The 16039-nt window shown below is 39.3% G+C and overlaps 1 protein-coding gene across 1 annotated transcript in view; it reads right to left on the bottom strand.

Annotated features, from left to right (window-relative positions):
* hcn4 (hyperpolarization activated cyclic nucleotide-gated potassium channel 4) overlaps positions 1–13659 on the bottom strand; it is an 85440-nt gene extending 71781 nt beyond the window's left edge. The window contains exon 1 of the mRNA XM_035950316.2: positions 12383–13659. Coding sequence (XP_035806209.1) covers positions 12383–13077 — 695 coding nt within the window. The 5' untranslated portion in view covers positions 13078–13659. The remainder of the gene's footprint in view (positions 1–12382) is intronic.
* Positions 13660–16039: the final 2380 nt, after the last annotated feature.

Below are 16039 nucleotides of genomic sequence, written 5' to 3'. Positions count from 1 at the left end.
TTACTTTATTTTTGCTTGAAGTCCAGTCACCATTATTAATTAAATGATCCCATGAGCAAATGTAATTATTGAGCGGCAAATCTGAAAAAAAGACATTGCGGTCATTCTTTTGTGTGACTTTACACCTCAATGGCCACTGATGCTTTACTAAGTCCTGTCTACTGGATTTGATTTAAATTCTTCAAAACTCATTTCTGTTCATACATATTTAGTTTAAGTTTATTCCCATGAAAATAATCCTTCCATGCCGATCCATCACTTGTCTCTTTGCGCACTGTACTACATACATACTGTATTACTGGAGTAACTCAGTCATGCATGTTTAAACCAAAAACGGATTCTGAAGAATAACAATTATAAAGGAATCCCCACCTCGTAAGTTGATGGAATAGGTTTTATTACATATGAAAAGTCTGACATCTTATTCTGTGTTTTTGAGACTGTTATCAGTACACTGCAGTTTCATGGTGAAAATGCTCAGCCAAGGCATTGACTGCACATTTTTCCCATGATGTGTCTTCTCGCACATAAAATGTTAACAAGGGGAAAAAAAAACACTTTTATTATTAAAAGGGTTCAGCTTGACCCAAGACTTGCTGTTTTTTAAACCTGTTTTCTGTATGTTCTATGTGTGTGTTCTAAATTTTTTTAAAGTTCCTGAGCCACAAAACTGAGTGAAAGTGTCTGCCGGTCAGACGATTTTCATATTTTACAGTATTGATGTGTTTTGCTATTTATGGGTACTCTTTGTAAACGTAAATTTAATGCAGTATTCTATAATTTAATTTGAAATGTATCACATGTGCTTTAATAAATACAGTAAAATAATGAATATATTTATATACAAAGCCACTCAAAGGCCTTTTAGCAAACCTACAGTGTGGCAGCATTTTAGCTGTGAAAAGCTGTCATGGCACCAATTTAACAGAACCAGTTCTAAATTGCAGTTAAACTCAAATGATAACTGAGAGAGAAACAGCTTAATTCAGTCCACTGCCAGTTTTGAATGAATGAATAAGGGGGATTGAATGGAAATTAAGCATGAAAGGCCCTTGTGAGAAAATATCACTTAATTTTACATAAGCTACACTTAGCCACAGGGAGAAGCAATCAATGATAAAGCCTGTCACACTTAACAGGAGAGCAACATCTGTAACAACAACAAAGGCGTCTGTGTATTGCCCATAAAAGAGCATCCCATTGGTTTTAAACAAGCCAGTTGGCAAACACAGCAAGATTTAAGTGTCTAAGAGAAAAAAAAAAATCAGGTTAAAAGGGTTAATCCTATTTTTGTTGTCACCCGCTCCAATGAACTGTCATAACGGCGCTGTCTTTGCTAAGCACAGCCGGCAGGCACACTGCAAGCACATCACTGACACTGAGGCTGTGCAGTCGCAGGTGGCTATATTTAGGTGAGGCACGCTGTTTTATCAAACCTAGGCTAAGAAGATTTCATTAGAGGTAGAGGCAAATCTCCCCAACCTTAGGCTAAGAGAAAACAGAGAGATTTACTAAATGCCTACAGAGGGGAGAGGGGAGACGTAAAATCAACTGAAAGGAGTCAACCTTACCTAACACTGCTAAAAGAGAGCCATAAATAAGATTACAAGTAGTTTTGCTGGTAGGACATCAAGGTAAGAGCGCATGGTATGATTTTTCATTCACCTCTAAAGCTCTGTCTGGGACTGTTATTCAACACACAGCCAAGAGAAAGACAATGCTAAAGACAATGTCATGACTGCTGCAGCAGAAAACGGCTTCTAAAAGATAAGAAGTCTGACCCTTTAACAGGAAGCACCGGCAAATGTAAGCAAAGGAACTGCCCGACCTCCAGAAGAACAAAAAACAACAAAAGTGAAAGATCATTAATATCTTATGATCAGTTGAAAATGAATGTAAACATTTTGATTTAAAGGTCAAACTCTGGTTAAGTCTATAAAGAGATTTCACATGTTTGTGGTCAAAACCCTTTGTTTGGAGGGGGTTGGGGTGGGGGGGCAGTGCAGAGAGACAGGAAATGTGAAGGAAGACAGCAGGATAACGTGCAGTAAGGGCCCACGTCAGCTGGGAATCAAACAAGGGACTCAATGCTTGAAGGTATTTGCATACATGTGATATGCACCCTAACCACTCAGCTATCAGTTGGCTTAAAAAGGCTTTACTTTTAATTTAGAAAATTTTCCTCCTTCCACACTTCTGTCTGTCTCGATGTATGCATTTATGTATGTCATTTTATCATGTTGTTTAGTTGAATGCATAATAGTGCTTAATATAATGTCAAATGCGCACAGTTATGATCACTGTACAGTGGCGTTAACTGATCTACTACATAAAGACAAGCTATTACTATTATTAGCCACAATCAGCACATTCCTGAAATGATGATTCTCTACTAATGGATTGAAAGGGAATTTAATATAATCACTGAATTGCTAGTTTCTTTTTGCTTCATCTTCATTTGAATTTGGAGATTTGGCATGGGCAGTGATTCAGAAGTCCATCTCAAGGAAACTAAATGCTGTCGTGTCAGTTCCAGACATTCAAGAATATGCCCCAGATCCACTCACTGAAATAAGTCCAGCCTAAATTTGCTCTGATGTTTGAATAGCTCAGAAGTGTGCACTTGAAAGCCCTGACTAAATCATGAAATCACCAGAGCCACTTTGCAAACTGACCAGATGTAATCAGTGAGCCCACTGAGAAGAATGCTCTGAAGGAGCCAAGTCTGTGTTTCCTGTCCTCTTTTTGTACCGCTGGGATCTTTTTGTGTGTGTGTCTGAGAGAGCCTCTATAACCCAGCAGAGACTGTTGCAGCTTCCCAGAGCACAACCTGCTACCTATCTGCTCCACGGTACAAAAACTGTACAGGCAGTCTACAGTCAGTAAATAAATATACCCTCAGCAGGGAAAAAAGAGACAGTGAGTGACAGGGTGGTAAAAGACATGGAGAGGACAGAGAGCGCTCTAGCCAGTGCTATGAGCGTGCACTTATCCTACTAGCATGTGCCAGCATCTGCTTTGTGGACTGTCATCCTGCCACTAATTGCATCTGTGTTTTATCATGATGCCTTGTTATCTCCCACAAGGTCCTTAGGGTCATGTCAAAGGGGTCCCCTGACAGCCAGACAGAGTGTGGTGAAGGTAACACTGGCCAGTGCCCCCCCCCTCCCTCAATCAGTACACAGCTCAGTTGGATAGAGGAGTGCTACATTAAGGGAGAGATGGAGCAATGGGCTTTCTTTCACCACAGATGAAGTGCTAAGATAATGTGCTGCCTATAATACCTGGTACTGGTCACAGTGTACAGCATCACCTTGGCTGGACCAGTGCCGGGCCATTATCTTCGCCACTTAAGGTGCTGCAAATCAGCACAGTCACAATAGAAGCCCTTTCTATCCAACCGCAAAATGGTGGTTTGACGTCAAAAGGTGACAGGACGAGTAAGGACATGAAAACAAACAAACAAACCAAAAATAGGGAGGAGAAAATGAGAAAGCAGTGAGAGAAAATAAAACTAATGGGAAGGAACAATCATAAGTATGAAGAGAGACATGAGGACAAAAGATAAGGGTCATCACTTTTCCTGGAATAATATTTCAAGAACAAACATTTTTCTGGGATCATCATCTTTTTGAATTAGATAAAAAAAAAAAAGGTAGAGGTAAATAAGACCAAAGTTAATAAAGCGGATGAAAACTCTTCCTTAAAAGACACTTGGCATGAAATTAAATCAAATCAGAGAGGAGGTACAAAGTGGGGGTTTATGTTACTGTTAACAGTGCAGGATTTATCACGTTTATTTGTAAGCTCTAAAATTTCTCAACTGTACATGCTAAACATGGTCAGAATTTCCCTTCATACAAACTAACTTTACTAGTTTCCCAATTTAATCAAGATCTGAGTAACTTGTTAGGATGAAACTGGAGAAAAGAACGACATGCTATTGACACTGGAGATAGTGCCGATAAATCAGGAGTGCCGCCCTCATCCTCCCAATAACAGAGGAGAGTGAACAATCTGTCTCTCACCACTGCATGTCTCATAATCCAGTCATTTGTCTGAGTGTTCAAGACACCCAGCATGTGGCAGGGCCAGGCCAAACACATCAATCTGGGGAAGTATTTCCTGTGAATCACACCAGCCACACACAGACTTCTTTATTCAGTGTCCGGATTCTGGTTCTGTCTGAGTGGAAACCCCACTGTTTCCAAAGCGCTTCAGTTTTCTATACAATCGTAAAGAGTAAACTGTGGAGAGGTCCCTTAAAGGAACCTGTAGACATACGTGTTCTGCACAGATGGAAGGACAGAGTGATATTGACAATAGGTTAATGGCAATTACAGGGCATTATGAGTCGCTTCTGCAAAGCATCATTATTGGACCTGGTAGAAAGATATGTAGAACTCTAATTTTTCATTCATTTACATGTAAATTATGGCTGCATCTTGACTCCCCAAAAACAAATGTTGATTTTTTTTTTTTAATGTATTGAGCTTCATCTTATGTTACTAATCTTATTTTCATTATATAGTTGCAGTGGAATTCCATATGATAATGTTGCATTAAGGAATAACCACAGCATCTGGTAAATCTGTGTGAAAGCCATACACTCTGTTAGCTAAAGCTACTACAAGAGATAAAGTTACGCCAGTTCTTTTGTTTACACTTCTGGCTTTTTGTGCATTACAAAAGTCAAAAGGTACAACAAAAAACCAAGAGAGACATGAATCTAATGAAAGTCTTGACCAAGTCTGTCTGACTGTCCCTGTTAGGTGACACATGGTCGTGCACCTGATTCACCTACATCACGTTTCTGGGACATTTGGCTCATTTGCTCTGAACCTAATGGTAATTTCCTGCATACCTGACTTTGAAATGGTGAGTATCTAACATTAACTTTAAATCCTTTTTAATAAGATGTTTCTCTTATTTCGACCAAGCCCTGGGGCAGTATACTGGTGCCAGTTTCCCATCTTGGCCATTTCCTATCTAGGCTGATAGGAAAAAAGCAATCCAATTTCAGATGTGTGAGAATCCACCTGGGACACAAGGAGGGCTGAAAAGGTCAACCTGTAGATACAACAGAATCTCTGTAAGGAGGAATGAGTGGGCTGGGGCTGCAGCAAGCAAACGGACGTCAACAGGGATGCCACATTTTGATTATTATACTATACAAACCATAGTCATTTTATTGTATTTTTATTGGAGAGTGAAACAATAGGATGAACCACTTTTCTCCAGGTGAAAGACAACTCAGGGTCAAATTACAGTTTGCAATTAATACTTGCATGTATTTTAATCTGCACTCTGTGCAAAAGGATGGGCTGAGATGCATGATTATATTGGGATTGTCATCAGCACCTGCTGATATAGGATTTTTAATAAAATACCTGTTTTGAAACAGAATAAGCATTGACAGCCAGGCAACACTTGCATGGCTAAGTTTACAGTATAGTTTGAAAATGTTACATAAAAACAAAAACTGCATGTTTTACAAGTGAATGTGTGTATTTCAAAAGTTCTATATTTGATGTCTGCACCTGCCGTGATAAGAGTAGGCATAATACTATGTTAATTCCTCTACAAAAGAACATTGATGTCCTGTGCAATTAGGTGGAAAAAGCATGTGCATTCAGTCAAATGATAATATATAATATATTGGCAGATCAGATATCAGGACAAAAAAAATATCATGCATCCCTTGCTGTTTTGTTTTGAATCCATTGTTAAATTTTTAAATCTCAGCCATTTGGCTCAAAAAAAAAAAAATAATAAGAAAATTGCTTTGTTCACCTATGAATAGTGTTCCTGGACACTAAATAGGACACATCAGAGAGAAGTGATAGCCTACAGGAAGTATGTTAACCTAAGCAGTTTTAATTATTCATTTCAACCATGCTGAGAATGTACCATATAAAATGTTACATACTTCTCTGTCTACATTGTTGGAAACCAAGCGATTTCTTGTTTTAAAAGTTTGCCATGTTTGATAAATTCTTCACTCGTTGCACATGGATTAGTAAAATCAATATTACAAAAAATGAATATTTTTAGTTGGTTATCATTTAGGTTACGATGCAGAAGGCTGGATCACTGCAGTACCCGTAATCACAGTAAAGAATGCCCTCTTGGGTATAATTGGAAGATTACACCTATATGATATGTGCTGATGCTGATTGCTTTTTCGACCAGCACTGATTACAAGCTGAATGCCAGATAGAAATTAAAATTAAATGTGTAAAAGGAGATTTATAATCACCACTATTTGGATCGAACATAGTTGTCACTGTGCCATGACAAAAAGGATGAAGCAAACAGCAAGTCACGGTGAAATACAGACTTACAACCACTTTTGTAAGTTGTGAGTTGCAGCGCCTTCTACACAATCCACAGGTGTTGCAAGGCTGATGAATGCTGTTTAGTCCTCTCTGATACTTCCCTGTATGAGCCAAGTAATGGAAGAAGCCAACAAAGGATGACTATCAATTTAATTTGATATTTGATCAAGAAATATTTTTTGCAGCTCACTTTTTTTTTTTTTAATCAAACAGGATTGGGTGCCAAAATAATGCTCTGGCATAGCCATAGCAGAATGTGTCAATAGTGACAGAGAAAGGTCCACAGAGGTGTCAGTCACACACAAGACACTTCAAATGTAACTTGCCAAGAGGGTAACAAACAGATAACTACATGTTTTCTCCATTAACCACCAAATATGTTGAGATAAGTAAAAGTGACCCATTTAAATCTGGTCAGTGGGGCAATAATCACATCTGTCCAGTGGCCAGAAAAATAAATATGACACTGAAACGTGTTAAAAGAGGGAAAACTCAAGAAGGGGTCTTGGCTGACTAGTGTTGTGTATCCACCTGGAGTGATTATAAATTGATGTTGCAATGCAGAGGATGATGGAGCGGGAAGGACACAAAACATCACATTTGTCAGGTGACCAAAATACATCAAGCATACCAGCTGGGTGACATGCGGCACTTAACAGAAAATGTTTCCAGCAGGCTTTCCCATTTTCAAAATGTATATGATGTCCAATCAATCAATATAATCTTACCTTGAGATTACCATCACTTTGCCAAGGTTAAACTTAGCTTTCTGCTAATACATAAAGCTGAATTAAATGACATATCAGGCAAGGGGGGGTCATTTCGCTGAAATGCAAAAAAAAAAAGGGAAAAAAAGGACACTCTTTTACAGTTGTGATCATGTGTCGTGATTTCACACCCTACACAAGTGTGCCTGGCGAGGTCACACAGTAGCGTTCAATCATTCTGCCACTATGACAGGCAACCTTCCACCCATCGGCCACGCACATCCTCCCTGGGCTCCCTCCATTAAATAAATTGTGCTGTAATAATCTCTTGGCTCCTAATATTGGTGGATGAGCACAGCAGCCTATTTTGATTACCCCACTTTCAGACCTAGCCAGAACCAACTGTAATCCCCATGTTTTCCCTCACTACATTAAAGGAGGAATTATTTAACGGAGACTGAAATGGAAAGAGTGTCATTCATCCTACGTTGTCTCAAGGAGCCTTTTTCCCTCATTTTGTCATGGACACAAGTCATGATATGGTCCTTGAAGGAACATGTTAACACTGAAGTGTACCACTCCGGATTCAATTCATGCATCTATTAATTTAAACATTTATATGCAATCATTGTTTAGTTAAAAAGCACCAAAAATCTATTAAAAACTGTTTAAATGGGGCTAAAAAATATAAGGCTTTACATTCCTCTGCTGCCTCTCCAGCACCTCTTTGTGACCTTTGTCTCACCTTTTGTCTATGACTCCTGTCACCGCCACAAGAAGGGGAATCACCCTTGTTGCAACCATGTATGTGACTCCATCTCATTTTTCAATAAATCCAACAATGGAAAGCTGGAGGCCCCATGAGACACAAACAAATCAATAGCAAAACCTACTCTCAAATCAAGTGTAATCATCCTCAGTGAAATAGAGAATGCTATCATTGAATATGATCCCATACGCTTACAAATGCACATGAGAGTGTGCAGGCCGGTACAGCAGTAGTATCATGTATCTTCAACAGAAAGCCTGTAGCTGTTAGTTACTGTTAATGCTTGATAAATTCTGTAACGCTAAGGTGCAAAATTTTTAAAATATATCTTAAATAACTTTTTTTCTTGCCATTTTAACCTTTTGAAGGCTGTTAACATGCAGTAACTATGCAAATATCATGAAAAACTGTGCAAAAAACATTTTTTCTATTTCGGATTATGGAGGAGATAGGTTAAACTAATAGGTAACATAAATGCCTTCAGGAATGCAGTGCATATTTTCATTTAGTCAACGATTTACCTAAAAGTTACCTCCATTTAACCATAACATAGCCTTAATGTGCACATCGGTGACCACATCTGCTCTACTCTACTTTAATGTATTCTCTGCAAAAAGAAAAAAAATAACAGAAGTAAAATTGTAAGATGTCTGTTCAGAGGATTAATTTTTTGCCTCTGTCTAGGTAAGTGTCTTTTGGGAAACAGAACTGGATGTGCGAGTGGAATAAAAGGCGGCTGCAAAAGTGGACTTTGCAAGAGGGGATGGAAGGATTCGCTTGACTGTTGCAAAGGGATTTAACTGACTGACAGAAACTACAGGACAGTCGACCTCCCTCCCTGGTAGTATTGGCAACGCGGTTCTAAAGCATAATAGAGCCTTCGCTGTAAAAAGAAAAAAAAGTTTGAATGTGCTACATATTCTTTTCTATCTCTCCAGGGAAATGTGGAAGACTTTCCAACAGATGTGTCCTCTGGGCTCTGAATCACAAGATAATTAAAAGGCTCTTCACGATCAGAGGGCTGAATCCTAATATTGCACCTCATCATTTGTCGACAATGCTGCACAAAGCAGTTGCACTGACAGAATCCCCTCAATGGTCTCTGTGCAAACAGGTAAGAAAATAATAGTCAGCCGGTTTTCATCATACCAAGATAGAGGATTCATTCTGTGAGAGGGACATCCTTCTGTCAATCAAGCAGAGAAATACTCCATCTATCAGCATTCCATGACTTTTAGGAGTCTCTGTTTATGACCAAGGGCATGCAGCATTGATGGGTCTCAGCACAGCTTATGCCACAAGAGCTTTTAAATAATAACCACACAGTCACATTTTCATGACTGAGTCAAGTAAAGTTGCAAAGCAGATATCTAACAAAAGCCTACAGCACGAGAGAGGGCAAAGGGGGTAGTAATCTCAGGAAATCATATGTATTGTTCAACAATCCCATCAATCTCCAATATATTTGATGGTCAGCGGGTGTTTTAGGAGGATGATAATTGTACTTATTTAAATTAATCCATACATATATCAGTCAGTTTCATGTTTTTGGAAGCGCAGTAGATGTCACCCTGTGGTTAAGTGACCACAACTGCTCACTGGGAGATGCTTGTTCAGAATCGAAGGAGGCTGTTCAGCTTCGGATCTGGAAACGAGGCAGTAGATTGGATTATGATGCCATTTTTAATCTGCCTTTTTCCCTTGCAAGATATTGCTCCTCCCCTGCTTCTTAGCATTATACAAAACTCGAGAAGAGGAGATTTTACTGAATTCCAGCACAGTGATGACTATGTGATTCCTTGTGACACTCTAATTTGAGCTTATGGTGCCAAAGCTTTGATGCAGACATGGGAATAAAACTTTTAGTCACAGAGACCCTTCTCTTCTCTAGGCCCATTAAAAGGTCCCACTCATCTCCTTGTGTACTTTAATTGCAGTCATCTTGTCCCATTTCTGATCCTGATTTTGGAGGATGTAGGCGGCTGAATATCATGTTTCTCCTTCACTTAGTCAGAAATTAAAAAAAAAAAAAAAAACAAGCTCTAACTCACTGCAGTGGTCTGTGCTAACTCAATAAACAGGTTCCATAGATGTTGGCTTCTTTCAGTAGGGCCATTATCTTTTCATTTATGTAAATAAAGGTACATGAATGCATTTATGTGTGCTTTGTCTTTTTCTATGTCAGTCAAAGATAAATGTACAATATACCATGCAGAGCTAAGTGAAGCACAGGCTCAGCTTTTACTCTCCTGGTAGAGTGCCACATCTGTGGTTTTAATTGTAGAGTTGAGTGATTACAAAATCATAGAGCTGAGTGTTCAAACCACAAGCAAACCGTTTTCAGATCGCCAAAATGTTTCATTATTGTAATATACGGTATCCACCCTCAGACCCCAAACAAGTGGGTGGCCAACCTCATTTTTTAAAATCACTTCTCTCTCAGTGCATTTTCATTTATCTGTTTATTTTGGTGCAGCTCACCGACAGAGTCACACGGGCATCTATTTCACTGAGTGCAGTACGGAATAGAGTCTCCATTTTAAAGTCTTGCTCAAAGACACTTCAAATCCGATGGCTAGCGCCAAATCTCTGACCTTTCAGTTTCAGGACAGTCTCCCCGAGCCCCAAATCACCCTTCCTCATGACATTTAACACTGAGTAAGAGAGCAGAGAGGGTCAGAGGAAACACAACCAGCTGGGAGGAGCATAACAAAAATGGCAAACTGTCTAATAAATGTCTCACTTCCTCCTGATGACCTGTCCAAACTGTGTGTGGACTTAGAAATAGTAATCACTAAACAACGTAGTGCTTTAAATTACCTGCAAATAGTTCTCTAACAACAAGTATTCTTGAGAGGCTTGTACTTGTTTTCAAGTTATTTGTTTTTCTACTGCATCTGTCTACCTCTCAGAATTCCTGACAGCTTTAGACAGCTGACTGAATAGTCAAACTTGAACACAAAATTCACCAGAAAACACCCAGTGATGTCAAATAAATGCTTGCTTTCTGTTCTAGGTAGAGTCTTATTTAGTCTTTTCCACTGACACCTCAGGCCTGTGAGCAACTCGCACTACAGCTCACATGTCTCTCAAAGTCAGACATCTTGTTCTCAAGGCTGAAAAACATGCTTTTGGTGGTAAGTTTCTATATAGCATGCCATTACACGGTCACAGGCAATCAAACACAAGGCAGGCTGGACAGCATTCAGCCTCATAGAAAAGGATAAATGTTACTGTATCTATAACAACGGCAATGTAGCTCTATATCCTTTTACGACAAATCCAGTGTCGATATGTGTACATAAATTAAATGATGTGTAGTAGACAAACTGGTGAATGAAATGATGAGGTTGACACGGCTTGGAATTAAATAGCTCTGCCAGAACTATTAAACCACAGGAAAATGCATCCAATTCTAAAAGCTAAGGTTCATTATGCGCTTACAATACCGGCTTTGAAGCAGGTACAACAGATGTATTTTTAAAAAACTGACTTCAATGGATAGGTTCAGGGAAACAGATTATATGACCAATCTTCAATCAAAAGCATATCATTTTAGGATACACATCCAATAACAGCAAGAGCATACTGTATGCACATTAGTATGTAGTATGTAAAATGTGCACATATGTAGTTCTGCATAAAAAGCATTGTGTGACAACCACTACGAATTCCAAACGGCTAGGATTAAGGATCTTGAAGCCAGTCTTTTTTGTCAGTTAAGAGCCTCCATGTGGCCAAGAACCAGAGGCATGTGGCCAATAACAAACTCAAGGGCACTAACAACAATGAGGAATCGGCAGGCCTTTCTCTGAGTTCCTCTATTCGGGTTACAATTTGTCACAAGAGTAGTCAACAATGTATAATTCAGACATAAAATGTGTTGATCATTTCAAAACTGATCATGAACTACTGATCAAATTTAACTCAGATAAAATGATGTGATCCTGATGCTTTTTAAAATATCATTTATAGAAAAAGAAAATCAATACGTACGTTTGTAAAGATTATGTAAAGTGAGGGCTTCAACATTAATTCTTAGCAGTAAATTATGTCCACTGAGCATAGATTTTCTCAAAAACAGGAGAAAATACCATCTAAAAGATGAAATTATTCATCCATTTGGACAGCTTCAACCCAAGATAGGTAGACTGCATAGTCCTAATTAGCAAAAATTGTTCTTCTGTGGGCTGCTCCATAACACAATGTGTCTGAAGGCCTCTTGTGTAATATGTGCATTCACTGAAACTAATGAATAGAATTCCTCAAATGCTTTACTGCACTGAAAAAGTCCTTATCACAAAAACGGATGGTAAGGTTTTTATAAGGATTCATTGCATTCAGTTGTTTTTATAGACTTTGTTAAATGTAATCTTTCAACATGAATGAGCAAAAAAAGGTGATGAAGGTGGTACCAAACTGAATGAAATATACTGACAGGGCTTCTCCTGAGCAGAGAAATGAGAAACACTAGGAAAAACATATGGGCCTGTCGACGCTTAACGTGACGCTTCACTCTGAACCTTTTGTTGCTTAGAGAGGAACAAGTGTGAGGTGTCTAAATTTACCTGAAATCACTGTAGGGGTGAATTATCCAAAATCCTGCGGATTTAACCCGCTCTTGTTCCCGTTCGACCGCCTTCTCACTTCCAAACATCCTCAGGGAGAACTTGTTGACCCCTGGTTGAAGCATTGCTCCCAACTGTCTGTGTATGAACCCAGCCTGATATAATCTCTCGTCGTCCGGCAGAATTTGATCAATGCCATCCAACTTTATAAACCCCGACTGCTGGTCTTGAGAATCATTCTGGGCGCCACCACCGCCACCTCCACCGCTGGCCCCTTGCGCACCTTGATCCGGCTGCCCATCACCGACGGCTCCAGGGGGGCTCTCTTCGCTCGGAGTGACATCCCCCTCGGTGATGAGGCGTCTCTCCTCCGCCGAGTCCGAGTCGTGCACATGCCGACTTGTGATGGACGAGAGGCTGCCTCGAAATCTCCGGCAGTCCCCGTTTGAGCTGGTCTTCATCGGTCTCCCTATATCCGTCTCCATGATCACAGACTCCCCACTTTTGGTCTCGCCAATGCCTTTGCAGCTTCCCCCAGAGGTCGGCGACGGTGAAGGTAGAGGCTTCATCCTAATACTCTTCCTCCGGGTGTCCTTGTCGGCGTCTTCTCCTTCGCCCATTATAGATGCTTTCTGTCCAATGTGCTGTGGCAAACTGTAGAGCCTTTTACGCATGGAGGAGTGCAGCCTGTCCATTATGACATTGAGACACAGTGGAGAAAAAGAAATAAATCCAGATTGTTTGGCTGTGGGCTATTGTAACGATGATTGCCACCAGCCCCGCGCTCTCTATCTGTTTGTGAGAGCGATCAGTCTGGAGCTAATCTGAATCCCTGAAAGCCTGCTACACATGACATGGACCGCCGTGGCTCTACTGGAACAGATGAGAGATACTCTTTTTCATAATTAGACTACCTGACAGTTTGCATATGTCCTCACGCACAGCCTGGGCGGTCCGGTTGGCCACTGCGTCCCCGATGTACATCTTTGTGCCGTTCCGACATTGTGCGCAAAAGTGGAAAAAACTGCTTGAAAGTCACCTTAGCGTGACATGTAAGAGACGTGCCGACGGACGGTGATACGGAGACCAAGGAAAGGTCATGCACGACGAAGGATGCTCTTTTCACCAGATGTCTTGCCAGCTGCCATCAAACAACACGACACAATCGTGCAAAATACAGTAGAGCATTCCAGGGACGGCTGATATCACTGATCCATAGTCAGGGTGCGTTTTGGTGAATTGTGAATATTCATGATGCTGATCTATTGGGTTGCCATAGGAGCGAGAACTGCAAATAAGCTCAGCCCACCTTGTTTAAAGGGGAATGCTCTTCCCATTCTTAAAATGCTCTCCTCTTCACTTAAGTTAAGGCTACAGGTAGCAAAGCAAGCCCACTGTTAAACCCTGCTGTGGGCTTCACTTGGTGACACCAAGAAGCCCGTTTGTCATCACTATTATCGCTGTGATCTACTGCGTAATTTGCGCACAAAAATGCAGCTGAAAATTGGATAGGCTCGTCTAGATTTTGTAAACAGGTTCTCCTGTATAAAATCATTGATGCGTACTGATGGATTCTCTAAATAAAAAAATAAGTAAAAACCCACACCATTCGTTCTAATTCGATATTATTTACGCAGCTATGGATTTTTACATATTTAACTACGGATGCCACACCAATTAGTTCGTATTCTTTAAGTAATGTATTTTACGAAATTTTTCTGCCGGTCTAAGTGGAGGATGAATAAAAAGTGAGGCATATTGTGTTGTACACAGCAATTAGGACATATGGTTTTAAAATGAAATCTTTTTTTGCAAATATTTACTACATCTTGGCATTCCTTCATAGTTTGTCTAACCATATAGTTAAAAAAAAATCAAAAACGTTTAATTGGTACCTGCACTATGAATCACAAGGCAGCCTGACTTCTGAGTGTTTATTTCAGTCATTCAGAATCCGGAGCAAGAAAATTTCACTGCTGAGATCCTTTTCTTTTGTATTATATCGTCAGTAGCTCTGCCAAAAGCCTGTACTTTTACAATATAGCCTACTACAAGTCCCCAAACAAACCTAGTGTATACATGACGTTAGTCAATTCTTATTTAATTAATAATCTTAATATAAATATACTTGGGAAAAAATTTACAATAAAACAAGAATAAGTAGAGAAAACATTCCAGGACTAGTATAGTGGAAACTAGTAGTGGAGTCCAATTCCTCGTAGCTTGTGGTACCTTTGCTTAGATTAAAATTCACTGACACCAAAATTAGAAAATTTAACAAGAGAGAAATTACATCAAGCTCTTCAACAACAGGTTCTCAAAGATGGATCAGAAATTTTGCACAGAGCATAGATTATTGTATAATGGACTACAGTGAGTAATGTTGCATAAGCAGGAAGCATTGTCTGAGATGCTGAGGACAAACTGAAATCAAAGGGTATTTTTCTGATGAAAAATAGTTAAGGTTAACTTCAGTTTGGTTCCCTGTTTAAAAATGAATACAATTAACTGAAGCATAGCGCCAAATACCGACACTGTACTCACTGAAAGTCCTCTCAGTTCTTTCATTTGTTTTAAAACACAAATTCTAAGTAGGCCCTTTCCTGTGTTTTATTAATGAACCTACTGACTGAGTAGCAATTTCAAAAGGAGACAGATTAACAAAAAAGTACAGTGGGCTCGAAAAACACAACTTAAAGCAGTTATAAACCGTCAAGCCAATAACCGACAAGTCCCATTGAGGCAATGCTCTATGGTATTTTACATTGAAGTTTAATTTCCTGCTGACTCATCTCGGTCAACATTTTCAAAAAATAATTATTAGATTTTCAAAAAATCAGGGAATCATTTTCAAAAATGTTGGTTTACATTATGCCTGTGAAAAAATATACATTCATCAGCCACAACATTAAAACCCCCTGCCCCATGTTGTGTAGATTCCCATCAGACCACACACGTGACATAAAGGTGTAAGAGTGTTCTGTGACACACTCAGACATGCAAAATATCCAAGGATACAGTATTAGGTTTTTGATTTTAATTCAAATGCTGATGACACATCTTTATCCACTACAATAATGAATCGTAATCATTTACATGTCCTTCCAAACTATTCCAGTGAAGACTAGAAAGAATCATGAACGGAACAAAATATGTGATTGGGTTTGTACAAATAAGCTCTCTCTGAATTTATCAACAAGGAAACAAATGCTACTCTAAAACAATTTGCCAGTTTTTATAATTTTGTGCATTTCCAATACAGGTAATAAACTGCGCTAGTTTTCGGGGCATCATGATTGACAACAGATCTCAAACACTCTCAGGTAGTGTACACAAACATCCAACCAACTTTCTCCACTTGAAGAATCAAGACTGTCTAATAAACTATAACACTGAATGGTTCCAACGTCTATTCTGTTCAGTAAATATTCCACCATATGTAAGTATATTTAATCATATTTTTTATGGATATGTTGAACATTGTCAGAGAATAAATGATCTAAACCTGAATTTTGTGCTTATTTTTTTGAGAAATCTGATAAAACACACACTACCATTCAAAAGTTTGGGGTCACCCAGACAGTTTCATGCTTTCCATGAAAACTCACACTTTTATTCATATGCTAACATAATTGCACAAGGGTTTTCTAATCATCA

The sequence above is a fragment of the Amphiprion ocellaris genome, chromosome 1 (genome assembly GCF_022539595.1).
Source record: "Amphiprion ocellaris isolate individual 3 ecotype Okinawa chromosome 1, ASM2253959v1, whole genome shotgun sequence".
NCBI lineage: Eukaryota > Metazoa > Chordata > Actinopteri > Pomacentridae > Amphiprion > Amphiprion ocellaris.
Note: the sequence above shows the minus strand (reverse complement) of the source record. Positions and strands in the feature narration are given on the sequence as shown.